Source organism: Colletotrichum fioriniae (genome assembly GCF_027942845.1).
Source record: "Colletotrichum fioriniae strain IMI 355084 chromosome Unknown scaffold_16, whole genome shotgun sequence".
In the NCBI taxonomy this organism is placed as follows: domain Eukaryota; kingdom Fungi; phylum Ascomycota; class Sordariomycetes; order Glomerellales; family Glomerellaceae; genus Colletotrichum; species Colletotrichum fioriniae.
The window spans coordinates 741,676-768,570 of NW_027076852.1; the positions used below are offsets into that span (position 1 = coordinate 741,676).

General features: G+C 51.6%; 8 protein-coding genes across 8 annotated transcripts; 4 read left to right on the top strand and 4 right to left on the bottom strand.

Moving 5' to 3' along the window:
- Nucleotides 1-236: 236 nt before the first annotated feature.
- Nucleotides 237-1,592, bottom strand: N0V96_011056 (uncharacterized protein; the record flags this gene model as incomplete). The annotated part of the gene is made up of 1 exon (XM_053198636.2): nt 237-1,592. The coding sequence occupies one exon, from the start codon at nt 1,590-1,592 to the stop codon at nt 237-239; it is 1,356 nt and encodes a 451-aa protein (XP_053043947.2).
- Nucleotides 1,593-2,554: 962 nt separating this feature from the next.
- On the bottom strand, nt 2,555-8,126 carry N0V96_011057 (uncharacterized protein; the record flags this gene model as incomplete). The annotated part of the gene is made up of 12 exons (XM_065759144.1): nt 2,555-2,786; nt 2,872-2,993; nt 3,069-3,184; nt 3,268-3,470; nt 4,146-4,169; nt 5,168-5,370; nt 5,437-6,036; nt 6,096-6,454; nt 6,518-6,745; nt 7,164-7,442; nt 7,503-7,654; nt 7,720-8,126. 12 exons carry the CDS (start codon nt 8,124-8,126, stop codon nt 2,555-2,557), a joined length of 2,925 nt encoding a protein of 974 aa, XP_065612242.1.
- Nucleotides 8,127-8,539: 413 nt separating this feature from the next.
- Nucleotides 8,540-9,919, top strand: N0V96_011058 (uncharacterized protein; the record flags this gene model as incomplete). Its single annotated transcript, XM_053198639.1, has 1 exon — nt 8,540-9,919. One exon carries the CDS (start codon nt 8,540-8,542, stop codon nt 9,917-9,919), a length of 1,380 nt encoding a protein of 459 aa, XP_053043950.1.
- A 1,163-nt stretch (nt 9,920-11,082) lies between these two features.
- N0V96_011059 (uncharacterized protein) lies at nt 11,083-11,513 on the top strand (the record flags this gene model as incomplete). Its single annotated transcript, XM_065759145.1, has 2 exons — nt 11,083-11,323; nt 11,392-11,513. 2 exons carry the CDS (start codon nt 11,083-11,085, stop codon nt 11,511-11,513), a joined length of 363 nt encoding a protein of 120 aa, XP_065612243.1.
- An 898-nt stretch (nt 11,514-12,411) lies between these two features.
- Nucleotides 12,412-13,584, top strand: N0V96_011060 (uncharacterized protein; the record flags this gene model as incomplete). The annotated part of the gene is made up of 3 exons (XM_065759146.1): nt 12,412-12,436; nt 12,529-12,652; nt 12,726-13,584. 3 exons carry the CDS (start codon nt 12,412-12,414, stop codon nt 13,582-13,584), a joined length of 1,008 nt encoding a protein of 335 aa, XP_065612244.1.
- An 8,448-nt stretch (nt 13,585-22,032) lies between these two features.
- N0V96_011061 (uncharacterized protein) lies at nt 22,033-22,971 on the top strand (the record flags this gene model as incomplete). The annotated part of the gene is made up of 3 exons (XM_053198642.1): nt 22,033-22,260; nt 22,338-22,641; nt 22,697-22,971. The coding sequence occupies 3 exons, from the start codon at nt 22,033-22,035 to the stop codon at nt 22,969-22,971; spliced, it is 807 nt and encodes a 268-aa protein (XP_053043953.1).
- Nucleotides 22,972-23,188: 217 nt separating this feature from the next.
- On the bottom strand, nt 23,189-24,522 carry N0V96_011062 (uncharacterized protein; the record flags this gene model as incomplete). The annotated part of the gene is made up of 3 exons (XM_053198643.2): nt 23,189-23,889; nt 23,941-24,138; nt 24,198-24,522. 3 exons carry the CDS (start codon nt 24,520-24,522, stop codon nt 23,189-23,191), a joined length of 1,224 nt encoding a protein of 407 aa, XP_053043954.1.
- Nucleotides 24,523-25,287: 765 nt separating this feature from the next.
- N0V96_011063 (uncharacterized protein) lies at nt 25,288-26,834 on the bottom strand (the record flags this gene model as incomplete). Its single annotated transcript, XM_053198644.2, has 4 exons — nt 25,288-25,357; nt 25,411-26,238; nt 26,291-26,608; nt 26,677-26,834. 4 exons carry the CDS (start codon nt 26,832-26,834, stop codon nt 25,288-25,290), a joined length of 1,374 nt encoding a protein of 457 aa, XP_053043955.2.
- Between the last annotated feature and the right edge of the window lie 61 nt (nt 26,835-26,895).

Genomic DNA, 26,895 nt, shown 5'->3' on the forward strand with positions numbered 1-26,895 from the left:
CATGCTCCTTGCAACCTGTTTCTTACTACTAATACTCGTGCTTCGTCTTAGAGGGCACCAAATAAAGGCCCGCATGGCTTCAGGACAGCTTTTGAGTTGCAATACACCGCAGATAGCTTTAGAATGAAATTCTAGAAGGGCCAGAATTAACACCCCAATGATTTTCTCAACTTGCTAGCATGTCTGTTAAAGCCAACTGAGATTTCTCTAGGCGCCAAACATCAACGCTCGATTAGCTATGAGACCCAAATCCACTCAGCTGGGCTCTTCAATCCTAGTTTCTCACTAATGCCCTCTGTTTCTTGTGCTTTCTTGTTTACACTTTCCATTTCGAAGCCAGCCACCTTTTTATAGACCCGACCAATATCTTCCAATTCGTCCTTCGGGACGACATCGTAGACATTCTCGAAACCATCGGGTGCTCTTTCTTCGCATATTTGCAAGACGTGATCCGGCCCATTTCCACGGTTTGCCATGATAATCTTGGATGTGGCTGGCAACCGCTCCGACTCATACGCCTTCAGCGCCGCCACCACATCGTCTCGGTTCTCAACAAGTTTCTTCGCAAGAGTCTCCGCGTCGATAATAGCTTGCGATGCGCCGTTGGAGCCGATCGGGTACATGGCATGCGCAGCATCACCAAGCAAGGTGAGACGGCCGAAACTCCAACGCTCAACAGGATCCCGATCGCTCATCGGGAACTCGAAAACCTTCTCAGTCGCGTCGATGAGATCCTTCATCTCGAGCCCGCCGCACCGCCACCCTTGAAACGGCCCCTCAAACACAGATTTGTCGACTGCTTTTGTCCAATCCGTCTTTGGTGGCGTGAGATCCTCGTCATCCTTGTCTCGTATCCTTAGCTCGGCGATCCAGTTCACAAGACTCTTGCTCTTGTCTGCGGAACGCTGGCTGATGGGGTAGGCAATGAACTTCTGATCGGCGTGACCGGCCCAGACCATTGATGCTCCTGTGAGATACGGCTCACGCTCGATACAGCCGCGCCAAAGCATGCGACCCGAGAACCGTGGCGGGCCTTCGTTGGGGTAGAGGACCTTTCTCGCAGTTGAATTGATTCCGTCGGCGGCTATGAGGATGTGGCCGGTGACGCTAGACTGCCCTGCCGGCGCACCATCTCGCCGTTGCGAAAAGTCTGCTGTGATGCTCTTCTCGTCTTGTGAAAACCCTGTCAGAGCGTGGTTGAGGTTCACCGCCCCATCGCCCAGACGCTCTTTGACAGCACTCAGAAGCAGCATTTGGCATTCGCCGCGATGAACGCTGAATTGCGGCACCGCATAGCCTGCCTTGAGACCTCGTGGCTCACTGAGAATAGGATGGCCGTGGCGGTTGTAAAAGTTCAGTTCTTGCGTCTTGATGCCGGTCTTCTCGAAAGCTTCCAGCAGCCCGAGATTGCGGAGAATGAGAATGGCCGAGGGTTGCACGTTGATGCCGACGCCAAGAGTTGTGAGCTGTGACGCTGCTTCGAAGATGTGGATGTCTGTGAAGCCAGCGGCATGGAGGGACAGTGCCGTGGTGAGGCCACCAATGCCTGCACCGGCTATGATGATCTTGGGCTGAGGGTTAAGAAATGGCATTTTGCGGATTATTGAATGGTGGTCGTGAAGAAGCCAACTATGTCGTGGTTAGATTGACCGAGAAACGAGGAGTTGTTATCACGAAGTCATGAGGTTGGGTCATAACATAGAAAGTGCATACTAAAAGCCTCCACCGGCATCTTCAAGTCTAAGTGGTTCCGAAAGTCGGAATTGGTGGAGATTCATGACTGCCGACTCTAGATGCCGCGATTTAGCAAAATTTTGCCAGATCCACAGAAACTAGGACCACCGATGTGGTTTCGCTCAGCACCGAAAATCATGTTCTCACAGGCTATTCGTCGTGATATGATCACGAACCATATTCCCACTTTGAAACTCAACGCAAGCATTGAAGTTCGATCTTGTCGCTGGGGATAGCTCCGCTTCGTTCGCTTCACCCCGCACAACTACCCCAGATCACGATGCTTTGGCTCCCTTCTGAACCACGTGGGGACCTGGCCGAGGGGGGAAGACTCGAGACCCTGGTCCTGGTCCTGGCTCTGGCCTTGATCTATAAGACTAGCTAGCGGCCGAGGTCTGGGGCTGAAAGCACTCCACAAGAGATGATGGGTTGACAAAAGGCTCAGAAACACTTGATGAAAAAAAGTGTTTACGCTCTGCTCCGTCACGCCACAGGATGATATGAGTTTAGCCCCACCAGCTTTGTACATTCGACGATTAATCGAGTGGTCGGGTAGATTCTTTTGCCTAACTATCGTTAGTCACTTCATCCTCACTACAAGCAGGATGCTCCCTCTTGTGTTGATGTATAGCGAGGGCATCACAGCAAACGGCCTTTCCGCTGATCAGCCAGTCTCGTGATACGTGGGAGGAACGGCTCCCATCGCGTGTGTGAAAGAAGATAGACTGTAAAGAGACGAGACTGCCCACCTTCTTAACACTCAGCAATTATAGCACATAGCTTGACGGCTGTAGGTCAAATTAGAGGCGCACACTGAACCTCACATTGTCAGACCATGAGGAAGATCTACGAATATCATACCCCCAGCCCAGAGACTAATCTCAAGCTCGACAACTTCTCCGCGGCGTAATGCTTGCGGTGCTGTAGGTGGATGATACACGTACGCGGGTCCCATTAGCTCCTTATATGTGTCTTTATCAAGGCCCTCGAGCGCCTCGTTTGCGATGGCGCGACGCGATGCACGAAGACGACCGTTGGGTCCAATGTAGCGCCTGCATATGGTTCGCCTGTGTCAGAGGACCCTGGAGCGTATGATTTCTGACTGTGAATGATGAATGAAGCAGGGCTGTGACTTACCAAATGTTTTCATTAGGAATATCGCCCACTGTCGCGCCCTTTGGGAGGTCTTCCATGGTATTATACTGGTGCCACAATCCTTTGCCATTCTTGTCGAGCTTGCGTAGCATAACGTAGACATCCTGCGGAAGTTCGTTAAGATTAAGCACTTATGATGTACGAAAGCTCACTTGATCCGCCTGAACGGGGAAACTTACCATATCGTCATGACCAATTGTTGACATGTACACTTTGGCCTTCGATACACCACAGAGCTCGGTGTACTCCTCGAAGGTGTGGACGAGCGAGCATCCATCGTCAGAAGGCGAATCCGCTTGATACTCAACCACGCTCTCAGACGAGGGCTTCCGGTGCTCCAGAGATCCATTCGTCGCATCAAGGAACAAGGTTTCGTACCTGAACTTCGCTGGCGGAACCGAGCAGCAGGCTGATTGAATACGCTTGGACGGTTGAAACCAAGCAGCGAGTATCGGATCCTGGGCGTAGTCTCCCAGCCATTGTTTTGATCCAGCATGTACTTGTCGAAGAATCGCTGCAAGTCATCGAGATTCTCCTGCTGGTAAATGTCGTGCCATTCTTGAGTTTCAGTCCAGCGCAACCTTTTGCAGTGTCTCGGAAATTTAAGTAGATGACAATACGCCTCATCCCTGACGGAAGAAGTACCATTTTTCAGATGATCGAGAGAGCTGGAATCCTCTGACTGATCCCTCGATATGTAGCCCATTTGAGAAGCTGGCAGTTGCATCAATACATCGGAATAGTAATGTTGCGGAGCTTCGGCTTCTTGTCTTCCCAGTAGTCGTTCCAGGTACCATACTTGACGTTCTCGCGCATCCCAGGTCCTATGGAAGACTTTACGTCGGAGAAGGCTCGCAAACCACACCCACATGAGGAGCACACAACGCTTACCGCATGCCCACCCCATCGACACGTCCCAGAAAGCATGGTCAGGAATGCCACCGCGACACATAGACTCCCTATAGGAGTCTCCGAGCCCTTCCCAAGGTGCCATGTAAGTCAGATGAGGAGGTTGTTCGGCAGCGATGAACCACTGCGTTGTCGCAAGCCACAAGTTCCCGGCCATGGCAACCTTATCATTGCACCAAGGTTGTCGCGCGGTCCACTTAATACAGTCATATCCGTCATAGCCTTCTTGGGTCCCGTACACGTAAAAACCGCCGCTGGATTTGAACGACCAATACTCGTCGCAGAGCGAGGCACACCGACTCTCCACGGTAAAATGTCAAGCTGCAGCAGACTGGTTCCGGTCTTACCATATGGGCTCCATGGTATGATGGCTAGGATCGGATGTCAGCGGACGAAAAATGTCAGCCAAGAGCTCGACACCATCTCGGAGCTGAATGCGGACATCCTTCTACCAGACTGTATCGACCGCGAATGCCATACGGCCCGCCTCTTTGGTCCAACATTTGGCAATGATTCGCCTCTCAGAAGGGCCATAGGCAACCCAGGTATTCTTTGGCTCATGTTGGAGCTCGGTAAACAAGACAGGTACAGAGAAGGGCTGTACAGTCTGTGACATGGTGTTAAGTTTCTCGGATGTCAACATGAAATGATAACAAGAAACTCCAGGGGGATGAGAGAGCTGTGCAACTTTCCACGTATTGTAAAGTATACTAAGTACTAAGGACTCCGCAATTCCCCAGATTCGTTTTGCGGTGCTCCACGGATGGGCCCCCCCACCCCCGCAATCGGAGGAGACACGCCGGGCTCAGGTCAGAAGTAGGTGTAAGCAAAGATGTGCTGAAGTCTTTGACTTGTGATGAAAGGAGCCCCCGGAGAGGGGGCGGGGAAGAGGGAAGAGCGAGCCTTGTGCTATTGTCGACTGCGATGCGAGGTGGCTTGGTTTTATAGATTGTCCAAACAGCTCGCTTGAACCGTACAGGATTCTCATACAAGCCAGAAATATGCATGATTTTTGCACATCGATCAGTTTTTGATCTCAACCTAGGAAATCCAGGATTCGCTTGCGAGCTTGAGCTGTGTTCAGTTACGACATTGAAATCCATGGGTAGTGGAACGCCACGCGGAAGTTGTTTTAGACTGTATACTGGTAGTCTAGCGGCATATCGCCCGTAATAATGAACAGGGACTTTAACTTCCTTTTGCCAATAAGGCAAAGTATTAATCCTCTGCTGTTCAAACTCAAGATCTAAGTCCTCTTCGCCTAACACTAAAGAGTACTTTCTGTGGCTTTACAAACCACCTGTTAACAGTCTTCAATTCCCCACTGAGACACTTAAACTCATACCGCCTGACTAGCTCTGGGATCAACTTCACCATCTCCAGGCTTGATATATGCTTCCCTATGCAGGTCCTCGCGCCCGCTCCGAAAGGCAGGTAGTACTGCTCCATGGCCGCTAACGTCTCCGAGGAGGCGTGTTGGGGATCCCACCGTTCTGGTATGAAGTCTGCGGCGTTTGTGCCAAAGACTTTTGCGTTCCGATGCGCTACCCAGGGATTGATACCGATAATTGTCTGTCCAAAGCAGTCAGAACAATTTTTTGCGGCTGTGCCATGTTGAATAAGGCTTTGAAGACTTACCCCAGCCGGAAAATGGGTTCCATCGACGTCCAGACCGGACCCTACGACCTCGCGCCACATGGGCAAGCCGACGGCTGGATGGAGTCGCAGGGCTTCTTTGATGACCATCTGGAGGTACGGAAGTTGCTGGGTTTGGTCAAAAGTGATGTGTTCATCGAGGCTAGAGCAGAAGCCTTGAGAATCTAGCTCTTCGTACATGCTCTTTGCGACACCATTTGTGGTGAGAAGATGGTAAATCGCACTGGTTAGAGAAATGCTCGTGGTGTCACTTCCAGCTGCAACGTTTCCTGTCAAAGTAAGCGTTCGAACACGAAATCTTTCGAATTCCTCCGGGTATTCCTTCTGTAGTCGTTGAACTTTTGTCAGGAAGGTCTCTCCGCCATGCTTTTCCTTGATGTCGATATCATCGCTCTCGGATTGGAGCTTTCGCGCAAAACTTGCGATACCACGAATAGGGTTACCATAAAGGACGAGAAGTATGGGTAACAAGACGGCGTTGACGCCCGAAAGTGTACAGAACGCGTTGGCGTCTTCTAGACCTCGCATGATGCCGTCGATATCTTGTCCGCCAGATTCCAAGAAACCTACTCGTCTGCCGAACTGTTATAAGAGTCAGAAAATTGATGCAATCGGGCAAGTAAGCGGACCACCAAACTCACCGTGATCTCACCAATCACATCAAATGCATAGCTCTGCATCCACTGCTGCATGTCAAACGTCTCTCCACTTTCGGTGAACTCGTCGAAACGCTTCAGAAGAAGCGCAACACAGCTGTCAACATAGGGCTCGTAGGACTTGATTGTCGACATGGAGTACATGCTGGCGACTTTGCGGCGCATGAGGCCGTGCACGGCGCGATCGCGCGCGCTGAAGAGATTGTGGTTCAGGATGCGAGGGTCTCCCCAGGCATCGTACCATCCGCTTTTTGGCAAGGGAGATGAGATACCATAGATTACGCGAGCCATGGCCGGGTCATCAATGCTGTACATGCGAGGCCCGATGCGAACGATTTTCCTGGCTTTGGTGGTCATTCAGCAATAGGCCAGGAAGTGATTAGAGCCAAAGAATGGTAGCCACTTACAGCCAGCCTTATGTGCTTCGATGTCGTACGCCTCATACTTGCCCTGCCATATTTTCCAGATGTACCATGCATCAGTCCATCTGGCAAGTGCAGGCCCGTACGCTTCAGGGAGTGAAAGACATGCAAGGATGTGGCTCAGCAGCCAGCTGATGGCAAGGAGCGCGAGAGAACCAAAGAGCACAAGAAGAGACATGGCAATTTTTGCTTGGAGATACTTTGTTTGGAAACCTGTAGTGTAGACCAAGCTTATAACGTACGGTTCTTGGGGAATGAGGGCGTGGGGAAACACTAGTGACGTTGCAGGATGTGGTGGGGTGCCGAAACTCTCATGGTAAGTGGCGGTGGGGTAGTTGAACTCTCTTGTAGAAGACAGTTAAACGCGGGGTTGAAGCCATGTCGTGAGAGTTCTACAGCATACATTAAAATAGTACAAGGCGCAATTCTAACGAAGCCTGTCTATTAGTAGTCCATGTTTTGGAGGCTCACTTGTGGTTCAATGACTATGTAGGTTGGGGAGTCCTAGCTGCCCTCTCAAGTTGAAAGATATAGATAATGGTATTTGCTACTTGCTATGGATCCTATTTTCGAGCATTCACATCTTGCTGGCGAGCTTTCTCCATGTGAGGATGGCCATAGAATACCTTACCTTCAGGACCATCCAGCGTTGCCGCCTTCTCAATCTCCTCGTAGATCTGACCGTTAACAGGCGCTTGCTTAGCCGAAAGGAGCTCGAAGGTCTTTTTAGCGCGGTCTGCCTTCGATGTAGATGTCACGACAATGCCATCAAGTCGGTAGTATGCCCAGCTGAGCAGCAGATCAGCTGTGGACAGCCTCGTTTGCTTCGCCTGCTCTTTCAACTTCTGCAACAATGCTGTGCTGTCTTTAGTGGGCAAGCGGCCGCTGACGGCTGTCAAAAGGCCATAGTCTGCGCGGCTGTCAGCTTGGGAGATTTATTCCCCAGAGACTTAGTTGATGGTGTTCATACTCATTGGGACAACGTTGTGCTTGATTTCGAACTCGCGGAGTTGCCGGACCTTGGGATCAGACAGCAAGAAAGGATTGAACTCGTATTCGTTGAGCTGTGGAGGGTGCTTGAGGTCGCTGGCGTTGAAGATGTCATGGTAGTCGGGCAAGGTCCTACAGAGTCGCGCTCGTGAGCTTTGATCGGGTTACACCCCATCGTTGTGTTATTGACGACATACCAATTCGATACACCAATAATGCGAGCAACTCCCTCATCCTTGAGATCTTCCAGCACATGCCATGCATCGCGATTGGTCATGTTCCCATCATAACCGCGGGGCGGGAAGTGCAGCTGTAGGATGTCGACATAGCCCTCTAGTATCCCAAACCGCTCAATCTCCTGCTTTACGGCCTGGATCATGTGATCGCGGCCTCGACATCCTAGGGATGCGTAGGTGTTGATCTTAAGGGATAGGAAGATCTCGGAACGTTTGAGATTGCTGCGGCGGAGGACTTCGGCAAAGCTGTCATTGTTGGTGTAGATATCACCAGTGTTGAAGTGACGGAACCCCGCGTCAATCGCTTGTTGAATTTCGACGCTGCTGTCCGTAGGAAGTGGATGAGTGTGGCCAGGTGCCCACTTCATGAGGGTTCCCACTCCGAAGCATAGGCGGGGTATCGCTATTCCTGAAATGCTGATTGTTGACATGGCTGTTGTGCTTCTCGAGACGCCAGATGCGTTGGATGTTGGCGGCACACAACAAGCCCACGTTCGGCGGGTGGGTGCTTTTACGGTGAGGAGAAGAACATGACGCCGTTCTAGGTTCCTTGCTTCATACGGATGCCTCCGCATTGTGGGGTATTCCGATGTGGTGTTGTGCCGTCCCTCTAGAGCAATTCTACAATGTCACAAGACGGACCTCTTGGCACAGGCAATAATTACTTCAAAACAGACCTCATGGCTTCCTAGATGGGAAGAAACGTCTCTCATCATTCAGACTACCGCGATTGCTCGTTACGCATATAAGTCCTTCATTCACTTTAACCAAATAAGCCACGATGGCTTCGTCTCAGTTTCTTCCTCACGAGGGCAAGCATCGCAAAATTCGAGTCGCCATCATTGGCGCAGGAATCTCTGGACTTGCCGTCGCCAACGGCTTGCTGAAAGACCTAGCTGGGAGATTCGATGTCCAGGTCTTCGAACGCGACACAATTGCATTCAACTCAGAGCGTGGCGGGTATCAGCTCCGCATCAGCGCCAATGGCCTTAATGCTCTGAAGACAGTCTCCGACCTTGAGCTCTGGTCATTGATCCGCGAGGTTTGGGCCGGTGATCAGGCGGAAGCGCCTACCATTGTTGATCCCGATACTTTCGCGGTTCGTCTGCGCCTCGGCGATCTCAAGTTGTATCCCAAGAGTCAAGCCATACCTAGAAAGGGACTGCGTGGTGCTCTTCTACAGCCATTACTAGTTCAAGGGCGGGTTCACTTCGACCACACCTTTGCACGCTTTGAGCTGATGCCGGGTGAGCGATGCGGCGTGCAGCTACACTTCGATGGCCAGGTTTCACAGGAGGCCGACATTCTTATCGCATCAGACGGCAGCAACAGCCAGGTCAACCGACAGGTTGGCCTTAACAACAAGATCAAGCTAGACAGCATGACTTTGATCCAGTCTCGCGGCATCATTTCACGGTCCGTACGAGATGAGCTGCCCAAGTCGCTCGTTGAATCTGGCTCGGTAATGTTCTTGGGCGGCAAAGATGTTGCTGGATTTGCATCCGTCTATGACCCCCAGAAGGACCTAGATACCAGCGGCACAGAGTCATACACCTTGTTCTGGTCGGTCGGTATACCGAGAGCCCGAGGAGACGAGCTGATAGCGAAGGCCGGCTCGAACCCTCAGAAGATCATTCCTCACCTTATAGATTACTTCCGAAACGACCTTGGCTATGGCAAACCTTTAGAACTCATCATGCGATCAGCGACTGAGGCTGTCCGGACAGGCCTTGTAACCAGCTCCGTCAAGCCGAAGACGGATTGGCGAAACGGTATTGATAAGAATTCGCGAGTGGTTCTGATCGGCGACGCCGTGCACCCCATGACGCCTGGTCGAGGCATGGGTGCAAACCAGGCGCTGACTGACGCCGCCAATCTTGTTGAACTTTTCCACCAAGCAACATTTGAGCAGGACGTGCCGTCTGATGGGGAACTCACCGCTCTAGCGCGCACATTCGACGCAGAGATGTATACGCGGGCGTTTAAGATGGTGAAGGCCAGTGAGACCGTGACTTCGCTGGATTTAACGACGTTATCGGGCAAGATGATGATTACTTTCGTCGGAATGGCTATGACCGCGATGGGATGGTTTGTTTCTGCCTTAGAGACTATTGGCTTGAAAGCCGAAGTGAAGGTAGACTATGTATCGCATGAGAAGTAGTGCATGTAGGTGATCTGTATCTATTAACTGAGCCGGTGTGCTGATAATCGCAAAGGACGTTATGAATGTAGCGTGACAATGGATTTGCTTTACCGACTCCTTTTTGTGATGGATATCCTACCTAGGAGCGAGCACCTGCTACACATATTGTTGAACATTCTCCGCAGCAAACGGGGAACTTCGCCGCCTCATCACCGGAAGCAATGGCACGGTGCTTTCGACGTCTCCTTGCACTGTCGTATTGTGTGTTAATTTGTTAATAAGGCGAGTTCTTTCGTGCGGAGTCTGCTGCGCAACACAAAATACGTCGGGCCTGCGATACTCAACGTAACCTCCGCTTTCTTGATGCATTGAAAATATTGTTAGCACTCCCTTACTGTATACTTCAGCTATCCAGGGATATTTGCAATCATGTCCAGCGAAGGAAATAATAGAGTTGTTCCTGTGATTATTATAGGTGGCGGCCCAATTGGCCTGACATGCTCCAACTGCTATCTTTGCGAGGCATCTCAAACAAATTGTTCGAGCGCCATCCGTCAACTTCAATCCATTCAAAAGCGTGCGGCATCAACCAGCGTACGACTGAGATCCTTCGTGTCATGGGAGTAGAGGAGGAAGTCTACGCAATTTCAGCGCCGGCCGAGAAAGCCGGACGAACCGCCTGGTACACCTCGCTCGGAGAAGAGGGGAAAGAAGTGTTCTCCAGAGATGCGTGGGCAGGCGGCCAGTATGCAGCGAAGTACGCCCAACATAGTCCGTCGATATGCAGCATTCTGCCGCAGGTAAATTTGGAACCGATCTTGGAGCGACGCGCCGTGGAGCAGAATCGTCATAAAATCTTCTACGGGCGTGAAGTGTTGACGACAGAAGATCACGGCGATTTCGCGGAAGTTACTGTGAAGAACCGCATCACGGGTGACGTTTCCCGACACAGAGGGACGTATGTGATCGTTGCGGACGGCAGCCGTCAGTTCGCAAAATAGCTGGGAGTCGACTGGAGCGGCGAGGGTGACCTCTTGAATATGATAAGCACACATACTCGCTCTCCAATTAGGGACCTGCATCCCGATAATCGCAACTTCATAACGTGGTTCACAAACCCGGCGATAGGGGGCAGCACGCTCATCGGCTACCTTTATCATCTGGGGCTTTGACCGGAAGCGATGGCTAGTCCGAAAATAGAGGAATGGATGTTTGTCTGCGCGCAGGCAGCGGACGACCCGACCAAGTTCGATGTTGAGACGGCACTGGCTCGCGCGAGGAGGACCTTCGGCATACCGGACCTTGAGATGAAGCTGATCTCCCTGAGTGAGTGGACGGTGAATGCTCTTTACGCATCGCAATGGCGTGTCGGACGCCATTTCCTGGTGGGCGACAGCGCTCACCGAACTCCACCAAGGGGCGGTAAGTTGCAAGTAAACCACGCGCCTCTGATATGACATGATACTCAGACAATGCTGATTCTTGAAAAGCCCTAGGAATGTACTCTGGCATACAAGACGCAAAAAATCTCGTGTGGAAACTGTCCATGGCCCTCAAGCGGCCGGGCAGGCATCATGACAGTCTCTTGAACACTTACTACGAGGAGCGCTAAGAGGTCGGAAAACGAGTCGGGCAGACCAGCCTCAACAATTTGCGCTCTCACTCATGTCAGATCGATCGTGTCATGGGTGTTAGCGCGTCGCAGAGTCAAGCCGAGAACCTCGCAGCAGGTGCGGCATTCTTCGACAAACGACACCCTGAATACCCAGAGAAGCAACGACTTATCTAGTTGGCACCACAAGCGTTGGATACCAAGTTCAAGGCGCCAGGGTACGAAGTAGGCTGGCTCGACCCAAGCGCAGACATCAACTCTGAGGGTAGAGCAACGTATGGAGGACAACAGCCGGCAGACGGCACACTTGTACATCACACGTACTACATGTCGACGATTCCAGGGCATGATCTTCCCCATGCTTGGGTGACGCGCGACGACAGGACAGTGGCGTTACGTGATATCTTAGACCTGGACCTACTGACCCTATTTGTGGAGAACACATCGGAGAAGAGGATGGACGACGACAGCGTGAAAGTGGCGATTGTTGGACAATATGGATGGCGAGCCAAGACTGGGCAATGGGAGAGATACCGCGGTGTAGAGAGGTCCGGCGGTGTGCTTGTGAGGCCCGACGGGATTGTCGCTTGGCGAGGATCATTGGCACAAGCCAGAGACGAAGGCTGGACACGGCTTGTCGACAGGATCCTGAAAGTTGTCTAGGTAGTTACAAGGGCGGCGTTGGATGGGATCCAACAGTGTCTGCAAAGCCTGGAGTGTAGGATAAGTTCGCCTCGCGGTGCGGAGTTGCGGGGGTCCCCGGGCTTGGTCATCAGAGGGTCTGTGACTCCAACCTAACTATATCTAGGTGGATGGTTCGGATTCAATCCAGACGTCAATCTGAACTATAGCTTGCTTTCTTCTCCACTTCACGGCGTTGACAGGCAAAAGCTTCAGCATGGATGCCACAATCGAGTGGTTCGGTGAGTTGCCGCCACATTTAGTGTCTCTTAGTTGCTGCCGAGGTTTGTGAGGCTCATCAATCACCCAGGTGCTACCACGTTTCGCGTGAAAGCCAACGGTCTCGTCATCTTCTTGGACACATGGCTGGAGCGCCCAGGTGTTCTGCCCAAAGTGTTGGCTATCGACGATGTGGATGAAGCGGATTACATCTTCATCTCCCACGCACATTTTGATCAGTGAGTATCACACTAATTCGCATTGCAGTCACTTAGATTTGTCCACAAACCCGACTCACTAGGTGTTCTTCAGTCTTCCCGGAGCCGATAAGATCGCAATCAAAACCGGAGCGCATGTTATTGCTAATGGCGAAGCTATCAACGTCCTTCGGTCAGCTGGAGTGCCCGATGGCCAGTTGATCCCGGTATCTGGTGGCGAGCGCATCCCTCTTTTTCCTTTCAAGTGCCGTCAAGCTGCAGCTCGCGGTGAAGTTGACACCGCTCCTGGGCCACCAGGCGCTCCTCCGGCTCCGGATGCTAGATTGGCCGCGACCTCCGTCCATGTCTGGCCTTCACTACACTGTCTCATGCCTGGTGGCTCGCATGCAGATGTGCCTGCGATTATGGATACAGGCAAGGAGTACATTGGAGGAGCAAGCCAGTACGCTTGCACACTGGATATCACATTCGGCATGAAATACGGCCTCCTCAAGATTGGCGACCACATGTCTCGCGATGCTATGGACTCGGGCATGCGCTCTTTCGTCGACTACGTCAACGGCCCGGCGAGGGAATGCATGTCTCACTTTGACGGAGGGCAGCTAATGTACAACTTCCTGTTCGGGGAGGGCAAGACACTGCTGTGGAATGGACATCTGGGCGGGTACGATGGAATATTGAAGACGGTGCAGCCACAGCCAGACGTGCTCATTCAGGCAATTGCTGGGCGGGCGAACTTGAACGGACGACCGTTTGATGGATCTGCGGCGCAGTTCGCGGTGCAAGTATCGAAGCTTCTGGGAGAGCCGAACAAGGTGATCTGGTGTTTGCACGATAAGGCGCCGATCAAGCCGTGGACGGTGGATGTAAGCCCAGCTACGCAAGCGGTCGAGAAGGAGACGGGTTCCAGGGTGACTGCACTGCAACTGGGTACATCGGATATGCTTTTCTGAAAATTGCAAAATGAAAGTAACGCAAAGAAGTCAGATCGCGGCGTCAAAGCAGTTCGCTATACAATGCCTATCATAACGTCTCAGCGTTAACGACTCCTTGACATGGCTTGAGGCAGTTCGATCTATTGATGTAAACGGGACCGAGCTTGATTGAGATGGCGAATTGAGTCCCGCCCACTGTGACATTCGCGAGTTGCGGTGGCTGTCGGTAGAATGCAAGACGGGAGTTACTCATCGGCATCCCTCCACCCCCGCGGCCCCGCCGCCATTTCTCCACATATTTCGGGATCCCCACCCCCGCCGCCGCCACCGCCGCGATATTTCGGAACCCAACATTCCCCATCTTGCTCCGCAGACATACCGCGATTCCACACCTCACTAAATTGTTCAACATGCGATCGCGTACCTCCGCAGTTGCCAATCGAGGTAGCAATGCCGATAACGAAGGCGCTGCCGACGGTGTCGGTGACGGCAACTGCCCCTCATCCTCCCTCACTTCCTCCTCCTCCGCCTCCGCATCACTGCCATGTCCCGAATGCGGGCAGACCTTCCGTCGGCGCGAGCATCTAAGTCGACATCTGGACCGCCACTCCGGCCTTCGTTCTCACACATGCAGTATCTGTAAGAGAGCCTTCTCTCGAAGGTGTGTATCCTCCGTGTCTTGAACACGCTGTCTGTAATGTCTGTGACTGACTTTCAGCGGGAAAAAGGGACACCTTGAAACGGCATGTCCGTACACATGGGACTGCAGTCCTCGCTGAATGGACGCAAAACAACGATGATCATCTCTCACGAGACCAACGTCGTGCGTGCGAAGCCTGCGCCAAAGCTAAACAACGCTGCGATGGTTGCAGGCCAGCACCTTGTACCAACTGTACAAACAAAGGTCGTCGCTGCTCTTACCAACCAAGTTTAGGCGACGACGAGACTATCCTCGTTGCGCAGCCTGTAGCCGACGGCGACGTATTCTCTGCCCTTACTCCGCCACGTCAGCACTTGCAGCCTATTACTTCGCAATCTTGTGTCTCGGACCAACCTCCGCTTGAGCCAGACCTCCTATGGGACGTCCTCTTGACCCCTGCCCAATTTCTATTTCCTTTCTCACCGGTTCCTTCTCTCGGAGTTGGGACATCAACAGAATTTTGCTTCGGAGACACCGCTTTGGCTACCGTCGGTGAACCTGCGGATGACCAGAGCGTGCAGAATAGCTTCGGTGCAAAAGCAACACCAAGAGTAGGTGTGGAGGCCGTTGAGGTCTTTACTGGGCCAGGCAACCTGACAGCGGAGGAGGAAGACATCCTGATCGCTGAGTACATTCCTCATGTACCTCCCATGACGGCAGAAACGCGAGCATACATGCTCCAAGCCATCAAAGCCCGACTGCCACAGCACGAAGCCCAAGGGCTTGACGCCAACTTCCCAACTTTGCGACACCTTGATGCATACATGCAATTGTATTTTGAGCACTTTCATCCGCGAATGCCCTTCTTACATAAACCGACATTTCAGGCGTCACCCGAGATGTGGCAGCTGGTACTCAGTGTGGTGTGTCTTGGCAGTCGGTACTCCCTAGCGCACCACCATCACGATCATGTTCTACTACTGCAGCGAATTGCCCAGCACATGCTGAAAAGAGATGTAAGGCCCATCATTGAAGCTTTTCTCATGACATCGTACTGATGTGACATTCAATAAATTGCAGACTCGAGAGCTATTGAACAATGACGTTTTGACCTGTGCGCAATCCCTATTGTTGTTCCATCAAAGCCAGTGGCTCTCGGGTGAGCGGAGCATTGTCATCGAGGTGCAATTCTACCGGAATATCCTCGTCACCCTTTGTCGCCAATTGCTGTCTCGAGAGGGCACTTTGATGCACACGCATACATCCGCTGAAGACGCGAACCACGCATGGTCCCAGTGGATACAAGCCGAAGCCAAACGCCGGATCATACACTTCATTTGGAGTAAGTCATCTTCGCTGAACCACCCTCGTGCTACGAAACTTACACACAAAAAGTGTCGGAATGTCTCCAGGCGACATTCTTCATGCTTCCTCCTCTGCTCTCAATTGCTGAGCTGCAAACTCCGGTGCCCACAGCTGATGCGTACTGGTCATCGAGTTACGAGCAGTGGCACCTTCTCCCGCCACCGCAGCCTTCATCAACTCTTTGTGCTCTACTTGCACGCGTTGGTCTCGGCGATGTAGTGCCGGCGAGTCTAGAGCAGCCGGCCAAGTCTACAATACTGCTCTCGGCCATCGTGCAGCAAGCTGCCGAGAGCGATCTGCTACGAGCTATGGGACTCGGCTCTGTCGGCAGTACTGCTAATCAATCTGGTCTGGCTCTAGGAATGGGGACGATGCTCTCCCAGAAAGCCTTCGATGCTTTATCCCAAGTAGGATGCTCTCAAGTGTTGCGCGAAACGGACGCCGGCACCAACTCGAATGACTTCGCCTTGCTCTCCCGAGTTCTTTCCATTTGCTCAATTACACCGTTGCGGCTACTCAACTCCTACGGCAAATGGCAGACGACAGATGCAGGTCACAGCAAAGCCCGGTCCGAACTGCTGGACATCATACCGCAGAATGTCGGCAGAGCAAGGCACTGCTTGTACTACGCAGCGCAGGTCCTTCAATACTTTCGCACTACGAGAGTCGCAACAGTACTCGACATCCTTGGCGTCTTGATCTGCGTGCTCTACATGGTGGTGTACGCAGATATTTTGGAGCAACAAGATCCTAATTCCGCCGGAAGTGGGGCCAGCACCAGAACGTCCAGTACGGAGATCATCCGACTCGACCAAGTCGTTGACGAAGATCTTTTAAACGGCTGGTTGGAGGTCAGAAATCATAAAAGACCTCACATTACCGGGGTAGGTCTCCTGCACAGCGGCCGCAGCGTGCCTCGTTTGTATAAAGCAGCGTCGCGGATTATGGCAACCGGCTCCTCTGTCTCGAGGATGGCTAAGGAGATCTCGATCATTCTCGAGTCGCAAGCTAAAGGTTATCCTTCAGACCTTCTAGATCACCGACAAGACATACAGAGAGCGATGTGAAGCTGAGTTGAGTCACAACGAAAACCACGAGGGCACAAAATGAGGCAAGGCACGACGAGGTAAACCACAACTTGATACCAAGCATGTGTAAACGTTTCCTGGTATCTCTTTTACGATTTCAGTGGGCTAGAACCTGCTAGACTGAAATAAGTGGCAGCGAGCGCAGATGTGTGGTCCTCGGCGGCACAATCGTCGCAGGCCATGTCGATGAAAAAGGGCACCTTCCGTCTCAGGTCGTACCCAAAGAACCGATGAGGGTGCCAATTCCAGTATTTGGTCGCCATGACATATTCCTCGCAATGTCTCGGCAGAAGAATCATCCTTCGACCGCGCTTCATAATTCAGTTCTTCGCATCTCGACCGCGTCCTTGTATGGTTCCAAAGACATTGCATGGTCCAAGCTGGCCGGAGTTATCTCCGTGGTCTGTTGTGTATGGATTTTTAACGTTATATCTTTGCTCAGAATTGTCACAGGGGATCGTGATCACTTGGTCGTAACAAGTAAAAGCCATCTGGGAAGAGTCCACGTAGCGGCCAGGTCCTGGCATTTGCAGTATGGGAAGTCGATCCTCAGTCTCTGCACTTACCAGCAACACATAACCGCTCTGCGTGTCGTATTTCCCCACAAATTCAATATCTATCAGACTTCCGGTGGAGTTGTACGTGATGCCCCTTGGCCGGTCGGTCCAGTCAAGCTTTAATTCCCAAGTCGTAGCGCTGGATGTCAGGTCGATGAGTCTCAGTTTCGGTCTGTCATTTAGCAGGGCTAAGTGAGTCGCGTTCGGTGAGAAGCTGCCAAGGACAGCGCTAACATCCGGAAATTCTTCCGGAGCCTCACTCATTGGAAGCGTAAGGGAAGGAAAGTGCCACAACTGAAATCGCTACGTGTTCATCCGACCGTCAATGATGCCGATATACGAGCCACAAGGAGAAAAGGCCAACAATTTGGATGCCTGAACTGGCTCTTCGTCCAATTCGCTGTATGGGTATCCATCGGTCTTCGACAATGATTGACCCGCTGGAGGGCCTTGCATTCTGTATATAGCAAGCTCATTTGGAAGTCCAATCGCCAAGATCTCACTGTCTTTGCTCCAATCCAATGCAAGATCGGTGTGATCGTGTTCCAACTGCGCCTCGACAATAAGACGTGGAGCCCTTGAGGGAGCAGAAAGGGGTCCACCCAGGTTTCTGCTATCCCAAACGCTCACTTTCCCTCGGCTAGAAATAATCGCAAAATTTGAACGATCAGGTGAGGGTGCAGCATTCCAAAATCTCACAAGTTCGCTCGCATTAGAAGTGCAAGAATAGGCTTGCTGAATTTGAAGATTAAGGGCTAAGAGATCAATATTGATAATTCGAACCAAATCCGACTACTTTGTGGACATGGAATTGCCATCAGGGGAAAAGCAAATACCTTGAGCAAGTTCAGGTTGACATTAAAATCGGGGCGTCTCTAGATGATCCCTTATTGCCATTCGGCAGTCGTTATCAACGGCTGCTAGTATCCCGTTTCGACTAACTGTTGGGATGCGATACCATGGTGAATGTGGTAAATGAGTGTACCCGCAGTCACCAATCCGATTCAAGTCCCAAACCCATGCTCCTGTGCGAGGATCTGTTATACTGTTGCTGCATTAAATTATTGCAAACAGAAAATTTTCCGGGGATATTGTGAAATCGCCGAAGCGCGCTTCAGCTGGCGCCTGGATTTGGCGAAGGCATTGCCCTGAATGGGCGTCGTATACCCTCAGATCGTTTCGCCACTTATCTTCAATCAAGGCTACGAAGTTACCATCTGGTGATTAAGATATGTGATGAGTTCTTCGCGCCTGACTCTGCCACTGACATGCTATGTTGAGTTCTCCGCTCAGTAGACACACTGATCCATCATCGAGCGCGCAGAGCATGCGTCCGTCTGTGGATACGGAGAGAAAGAAGACACCAGAGCTGGAAATATCTATAACTCTTTCGCGGCTCTGCTCAGAGTCCCAAAGCAAGACTGTTCCTGAGGTCATCCCTATCGCAAAAGTACCGTTAGGGAAGAAAGCCACCTGCGTTATCTCCGCATTTGCGTCATGACGCATCGCCACAGAAGTTTCTTTCACTGCCATCCAAACGTTGACTTCGTTCTTCGTAGCTATGGCTACCTTTAGACCATCCTGAGAGTAACTCATGGCCTCAACAGGGGATTCACATCGATGAAAGGTTCGTGAAATTGAATCCCACTCTTGAGCAACTTCAGGCCTTCTGGTGACCCATTGGGGGACTTCTCTCAGAAAAGTCGTCTAAATGACCGAATTTTCTGGAGAGAACAGTATAGCTGAAGAATAGATTTGACATGGGGCGATGTCGATCACTCCTTGATATTCAGCCAGAAATCATTGTGCGTCCAGTACGAAGTCCGCCGCTGCGCTGCTGCCAGCGTTGGGAGGGAAGAAGAGCTCTTTCAAAACAAGAATATCGGCAATAGCTCGTTCGTAATGCCCCATCCAGCTCATAGCTTCAATCAAATGGAAGAAATGCCGACTGAGAAGGTCATGAACTCTAGATATTCTTTGTCGGGGAGACTCTGTCTGGGCTAAATGATGAACCCAATAAAGACAGGCATATTCCAGACGCTTGTGAAAGAATTTCTCGACGACCTCGGTGGGGATCTCTTTTCGCAAGACAGTGTGGTCTTTCAGCCGACAGATATCATCTTTCAGAGAAAGCTCTTTGCCAGGCTCATCCATCATGACTCGCAAGCAGCAGTCAAAAAGCTGGCCATGTTCAGACTTCTCATCCACCCAGAATTTGTTTTTCCCACTCATCTTATCGAGGACGTACTCTCGAAACGACAAGTGGAAGATTCGGATAGGTTTTTTGGAGTCAAAGTCTTCTGGAATGCTCAACCGACTGTAGGCTGTCCAGATGAGGACTAACTTCATCTTGATCAGCATGAAGTAGTCAGGAGAGAGACGGGATCGATAGAGTGTCTGCCAGAAGAACGACAGAGCCAACGATCAATTCAAACTGATCAAGCAGGTCTTGCTGTTTGAAATCGTCTAGATCAACCAAAAATTGTTCCAGAATCGGCTGGTAGGTGGTTGCAATACCGCATGTTGTCTTGGCGCTTTGGCTATGGGATAAAAGCTTCTCTAACTGTTTTCAAGGGCTGGATTTTCGCCTTGGATCGTTAACGAATTTGCTGATATTTGCAGCGTAAATGAAGAGAGGAGTAGAAGTGTCAACAAGATGTTTGACGATACTTTCTCCTGGCCAGTCCTGCGAAATCCCATAGGAATTTCGTATCTCTTCAAGCTGAGACTTTATAAAGACTCTAATGTCGTGATCGATAACGGAGCGTGGTATTTCGTGAAGTGCCACGTCTTGATGCAAGCCCTCAAATACATCTTCCCGGAACCCAAACCGAATCGGAACCTCTGGCCGACTAGTGAGGAAAACTCGGACTCTCACTTCCGTAATGGCTACTAACTTGGTAAGCTCCTTAAAGAGCATCCGGCTTCTATCCTGTCCAGGGGATTGAATGTTTTGGGTGCAACATTCATCTAGCGCGTCGATGACAAAGACAAGCGTTGGGACTGAGAGTTCATCAAACTTCAGTTCTTTCAGCGGTCTCGATATCTGTCAAGAAAAAGCTCGCACCATGGTGGGAGCACATGCAACCATACAGCATCTATTGCTCCCAATAGTTTCATCTTATCTCGGCATGTGTTTGAATTGTGGCTGACACGGTATCAAGACTGCCTTTCTGTCAGCCGCAAGCTACAACTTGATCAACCCCTTTGTCGGCACTTTGACGTAAGCACATCTTTTCATCCTGCACTGGTGTTGTGAGCAAAGCAAGCGCATGCTCGAGTCCACTTTCGACCTCATCGATGTCGCCGCCAAAAGAGAACCGAAAAGGACAATTACCCGGCGACAACATCATTCGCCCGGATGTACGACGTAGGACACCAAATGGAGGTCGCACTTGCTACAACGGTCGTACTTGTGGACTGCTGCATGTTTCGGTACCTTTGAGCCACACCCTCAAGCATTACACAATGGATAATAGCAGGCGTTTCATGATGAAGGCTTGCGATCATTTCCTGGACCTGGATATCACTTCCTATCTACATCTATCAATGAATCTGATTATTGGAAAAAGCAACTGGAGATCCCATACCATCTATTTGAGAACTGAGCGAACATTGCTATTCACTAAATTGCTAGCGCTATTTGATAACGGAAGTCATCTCTTCCATAATCATGTTTTCTATGACGCAAACAAGAGAGTGAGTGATTTAAGACCGGCCCACAGCACTTCGGCAACTGCCTTCCTAGTCCATGTTTGAAAGCTGACTATCTCGTATTCGGCGTGACATTTCAAAGTGATACGATGTTGTTAACCGGCGCAGCCAGCATCAACTTCAATGGTGAGTTCTACTTACACAAGGCAATTCAAACCGAGTCGCACCAATCTGATGTAAATGAGAGTGTGTTCAACAGGTACAAGCACAAACGCAACACTCTGTTGAACATTAAAACAATTTCTCGGACCTCTCTGCCTACTGCCTGTTTCCGTTGACCGGTTGACGGCACGGAGGCTTTCGGGACTCCTAGTTCCAGAACAAACTGACGGACGGACGCTAGACTTTCTATTCCAGATTTCCAGAGATGGGGGGAGTTCCGGGCCACACGTATGTGGATGGCGTGGGGAATGTCCCAGACGCAGAGAAAGCCACGCAGAAAAGAGAGACGACTGAGGCGCGAGGCGCGAGGCGTAGGAATTTCAGTCTTTGTCAACAAATCAAACGTGGGATGATGGGGCAGTGGAGGCGGGCGCGCGGCCTGCCGCTTGTCATCGTATTGAACTCGAAAGTGAACGGCGGCGCGCCAGATTAAGAGATTCCAGCACGTCTGCGGCTTACGGCAGCTTCAACGAATGCACCGATGATTGGGGGCGCCAGGCTAAATGTCTCACCATGGGGGTACCACTGACGTGCGCGCCGCATCACGAAGAGTCATTAGAGCCGCTTCCAGTTAACCACGTTCCAAGCCACACCCGTTGAGCTAAACCCCCAACGGAGAATTTATGGCACGGTGTTTTGGGATATTCCTTTGTGTTTACCCCCTATGGCTGTTATTCTCCTATACCTAAAGTAGGTATAATGTCGCCATCATACATGTTCAAAAGGGTCCCCTCCCTTGCACTCGGATGTTTCTCCCTTCCACCCATGTCCCTTGATGGTGATAGCGCAGCCAGCGTCGACGCAAGCAAGTGATTCAGAAACCAACAGAGACAGACAGAGAAACAGAGAGGAGAGTTTAAAGATGTCGAAACCCCAGGACCGCCATCATGATCACGCCAATGGGCAGCACCACGAGATTCCCAAAACACATCTCAGCACCATGGGAGGCCACCTCGTCGCCGCCTCGGGCGAGTTTGTCGGCACCTTTTTCTTCCTGTACTTTGCGTACGCAGGCAACATTATGGTGATCAAGCAGGGAGTTTCCTCGGCCGGTGATGGTACGCTGAGCAGTGAGGGCGTAGTCTTTATCGCTCTGTCATACGGTCTCTCTCTGCTCGTCAACGTCTGGACCTTTTACCGCATCAGTGGCGGTCTCTTCAATCCTGCGGTAAGTGCATGCATTTTCACGGGCGCAAAACACAGCCTGCCACATTTGTTGAGTCGCATGCTGATGAACGAGACTAGGTCACTCTAGGCCTTTCTCTCGGCGGTCAATTGCCATGGATGCGGTCCGCTTTCCTCGTGCCGGCCCAGATGCTGGCCGCGATGTGCGCCGGCGGATTAGTTGAAGCCATGTTTCCGGGCCAAGTTTCGCAGGCAAACTCCCTGCTTGGCACTGGGACGTCTGTTGCCCAGGGACTCTTCCTTGAGATGTTTTTCACCGCGCAGCTCGTCATCGTTGTTTTCATGTTGGCTGTGGAGAAGTCTCGCGATACCTTCCTCGCACCAATCGGTGTCGGACTGGCTCTGTTCATGATTCTCATTCCAGGTAAAATGACCTCTCTTCTTCAATCTCACTCGAAGCACGGCTGACATTGCAATAGGCGTCTGGGTTACTGGCGGTTCCCTTAACCCCGCCCGCAGCTTTGGATGTGCCGTCGCGGGCAGGTCGTTCCCCAACTATCACTGGATCTACTGGCTTGGGCCATGCATGGGAGCTGCTCTCGCATCTGCGTATTACCGGTTTGTGAAGTGGGCTCACTACGAAGAGGCCAACCCTGGCCAGGATCTACCAGCAGATCCGAAGGACCTCGCTGCAGCTCACCCGGGAAACCATGGACTACCTCATAGCTTGATACCTCATCGCCACGAAGTCTGATGACGATTAGCACCTGTATAATTAATGGTCCTGCGGTATCAGGATGGCATATTGTTCTTGTCTGGCGTTAACATGGCACAAATAATTAATTGAGAGACGGAAAACAGCATGAGGCTGGTAGTTTACAGGATTAATAGCATTATGAACTCTTTGAATGAAGACGGGATTCCAATTTTGAGTATTATCAATCAGCCATAGGGACCGGTTTCAAACTGCTTTACAACTTTGATCGAAGACTTTGTTTCGACAACACCTCCGCAACATCATGCGCACCACCACCCTTGCTAAACATTTCCCTCAAATCCTTGGCCAATATCTCAGGCCTCTCGTGAGCAGCAAAATGTCCACCATCACCATGTGTGACAGCAAAAACAACGGGGCCCAACGTCTTGGCATGGCTCATCGGCGGGACAATCAGGTCCATGGGGAAGATGGACAACCCAAGCTTCACCCGCGGAACCCACGTAATGTGCTCCGTGTGCGGCTTAGGGTGCGCGACCTCGTAGTAAATCCGCGCGCTGGCCTCGGGCCCGGCCGTCGAGAATTGGTAGATAGAGATCCAAGTCAGAAGCTCGTCATCGGTCCATGGATATGAGTCAGTCCAGTCATGCAACTTCTCAAGAATCCACGATAGTAAAGCCACGGGCGAGTCGGCCCACGCAAGTCCCAAGGTCGCGGGCTTGGTGCTTTGCTCGAGGTTGTATCCGCGACCCTCTCTCTGGAACCATTGGCTTCGCTCAATGCCTTTCTTCTCCTTCTCAGAATAGGGGAAGAGGTTCTTGATGTACTGTAGCGGATTCTTGAAGAAGGATGGTGGGCTGGCTGAGACCATATTGATATGGGAAGCGAGGACATGGTCTGGGTAGAGTAGGCCCATGAATCTGGTGATTCCGAAGCCCCAATCGCCTCCTTGAGTGACTACTTCATTGTTAGCTCATATTTCATAGGTGTTCAAGCATGCACACTCACCATACTGCTCGTAGCCAAGCTTTAGCATCACCTTGTGCATCACCTCGGCGTACTGAGGTAGACGGAAGCCTGGTTTGTCCGGACCCTCCGAGAATCCGAAATTGGGAAGTGACGGTGCCACGACATCGAACGAAAGACCGTTCTTCTCCGTCGTCAATAGCGGGAGAATCTTGAGGACCTCAAGGAAGCTACCAGGCCCTGGTGTCAAGTCAGTCATTGGCAAAATACTCGTGAAGAATGGACGAGGTGGAACATACAGCCGTGAGAAAAGAGCAGTGGTACAGCTCCAGGCTGCTTGCTCTTCTGGTGGACGAAGTGAATTTCGAGATCGCCGAAGCCATCCAATGAGATGGTTGTCGTGAATTGCGGCAACTCATTCAGCTTCGCCTCTGCAGCGCGCCAATCGAAGCCATTGCGCCAGCGCTCGGCCAGCCTCTTCACCTCTGAGACTGGCGCACCATAGTCCCAGCTTTCGGTGAGCGCAGACTCTGATGGAAACTTTGCGAGGTCAAGCTTGGCGTGGAGCTCCTCGATCTTTGACTGTGGGACCTCGATCTTGTACGGCTTGATTTCAGACGCCATGGTAATGGTGTGGTCTTGTGTTTTGACTCTTCAAAGCTTCGACTTGGAGTTGCAGCGTGGACTCTCGCTAGCTGTAGATAGTGTCTGGAGGTGTGTCTTGTTCAATCGCTGCTGTGTTGGATGCTTTAATGAGGCTGGATAGGTTGGATTATCGACGATGTTTTATCCTGATGTTCAACAAACACGCCCTTATTTGGACGATCCGGATGTGCATATGGCGTCACATTCGAGTGGTAGTGACTTGCTAGAGTCTTACTAATCCATGTTCACTGTTCCGGTGCCCCTAATATGCTGCGTGGCTGTTTTGTTACATCGGGAATGAGCGTGAGGGGTCTCCGAGGTCCAGCACGGTTGTTTCTACAGCGCTAAAAGCACCAAAGTCCCAAACTCACTCACTGATGGTCTTTGAGGGTCTGACATCATGGATGAGCCTAGTTGGCCAGCAGTGAGATCGTCGCATTGCAAAGGCGCGATAATGACAATCAACATGAAGGGCGTGCTGATAAATTGAAGCATTCTTACAAATGAAGCCTGTTATCATGTGGTTGGACCAGCTCAGGACAATTATGCGATGAATTTGATGCAGGAGTGAAGGCATGTGCTTGGACTCACTGACTCACTGAGTGTTCATTCACGGACTCTCACCTCAACTAGACCTCCAATGAAGGATACTTCAGTTATATGAGCGAAATGGCATGTTTCTGGTGGATAATAACCTCAACGGCTCATTGTCAATCTCTTCTTCTCAAAACATCTCATACAGCATCACACTCTGCTAGCTCTTAGATGGTCGTAGCGCACAACGGCTTCAAGCAGGGCTTGCGTGCCATTCGCGCTGCAGCAAAGTTAGCTCACACTTCTCACGATCCGAAGGGCGCATCCACTGACCAATCTTCCGGACTGCAATACTCCTCAGGGTGATGGCTCACACCGTCCTTGCAAGGGACGAAAATCATCGTCGTCGGGCACCGCTTGCTTGTGTAAACGCTGTCATGACCCGCGCCGCTCGTCAATGGCAGCCAGCCGTCCGGCCCAAAAAGACCAATCGCTGCACTCTCCACGGCCTGGATGCAGTCCTTGTCAAACTTGACTGCGGGCGAATCGGTATCGAGCGTCCACTGCATCTCGACCCCGCGTCCATCATCCACGGCGATCTTCTCAAACGACTCGATGCATCGCCTCTGCACCTCCCCCACGACTGCGTCTTCAGGATGACGAATATCAAGGGTGAAGGTAACCTTCGAGACGATGGTGTTGGTCGACGAGCTGGGCGGGATTTTGAGAACACCTGTCGATGCCAGCGCCCCGAGCTCCTTTGCGATGGCGTTGGAGGAAGTAATCATCTTTGATGCCGCGAGTAACGGGTCTCTGCGGGACTTCAACGGCGTGGTGCCTGTGTGTGCGTCGCGGCCCGTGATGGTGAAGGTGAACCAGCGATACGCCTGCGCGCCCTGCACGACGCCGATCTTCCTGCCGTTCTCCTCGAGGATGGGGCCCTGCTCGATGTGCAACTCAAAGTGCGCGCCCAGAGGGTAACCTGTTGATGCGTCGCTTGAACAGGTGAGGGGACCGATGTAGCCGTGTCGCTCCAGCTCAGACTTGACGGTCACAGAGGGGTCGAAGATGTCGCCCAAGTCCCAGGCCTTTTCCCGCGGGATTTCACCTGCCCAGACGCCGGAAGACATCATTGATCTCGGGAAACGAGCGCCTTCCTCGCTGTTACCTGTCAGACATGCAACGACCTATTCGAAGTGATGATTACACTTACTTGGTCCAATTGACGATGCCAACATCGAATTGCGTGCTAAAGTTGTTGTCCTTTAGTGTTCTCATCACTTCTACAGCGGCCAGAACGCCCAGAATACCGTCGTATCTGCCACCGCGGGGTTGAGTATCAAGATGGCTCCCCATGGCTGTCATCGGAGCGGAAGACCTGAGCGACCCTTGACGTTTCGCAAACATGTTTCCCATCTCGTCAATTGCAAGTTCACAGTCAAGGCTTGCCACCTCATTAGCGAACCATTTTCTAACGCGAGCATCATCGTCGGACAGTGCTAGTCTGGCCATGCCCGTCTCTGTCGCACCCCTGCCGTCAAACTGGTAAGCATGTAAATCGACTCAGTTATTGCATGTAGTGAGAATGTCAGTGCATACTTTCCGTATCGATGCGCCGCACCCCATTGACAAGTATGATGAATCGTCTCTTGAAGCCGGTCGGTGTTGATCTTGAGTCCAGATAAGGAACCCCGCGCGGTTGAGAGTGACCTCACCTGGCAGGGAATGGACAGTACGGGTCTTAGGCGGGCAATCATGTTGAGAACGACTGCTGCTTAGAGATTCAAGAAAAGATTAACAAAATCACTACTTCGTGAG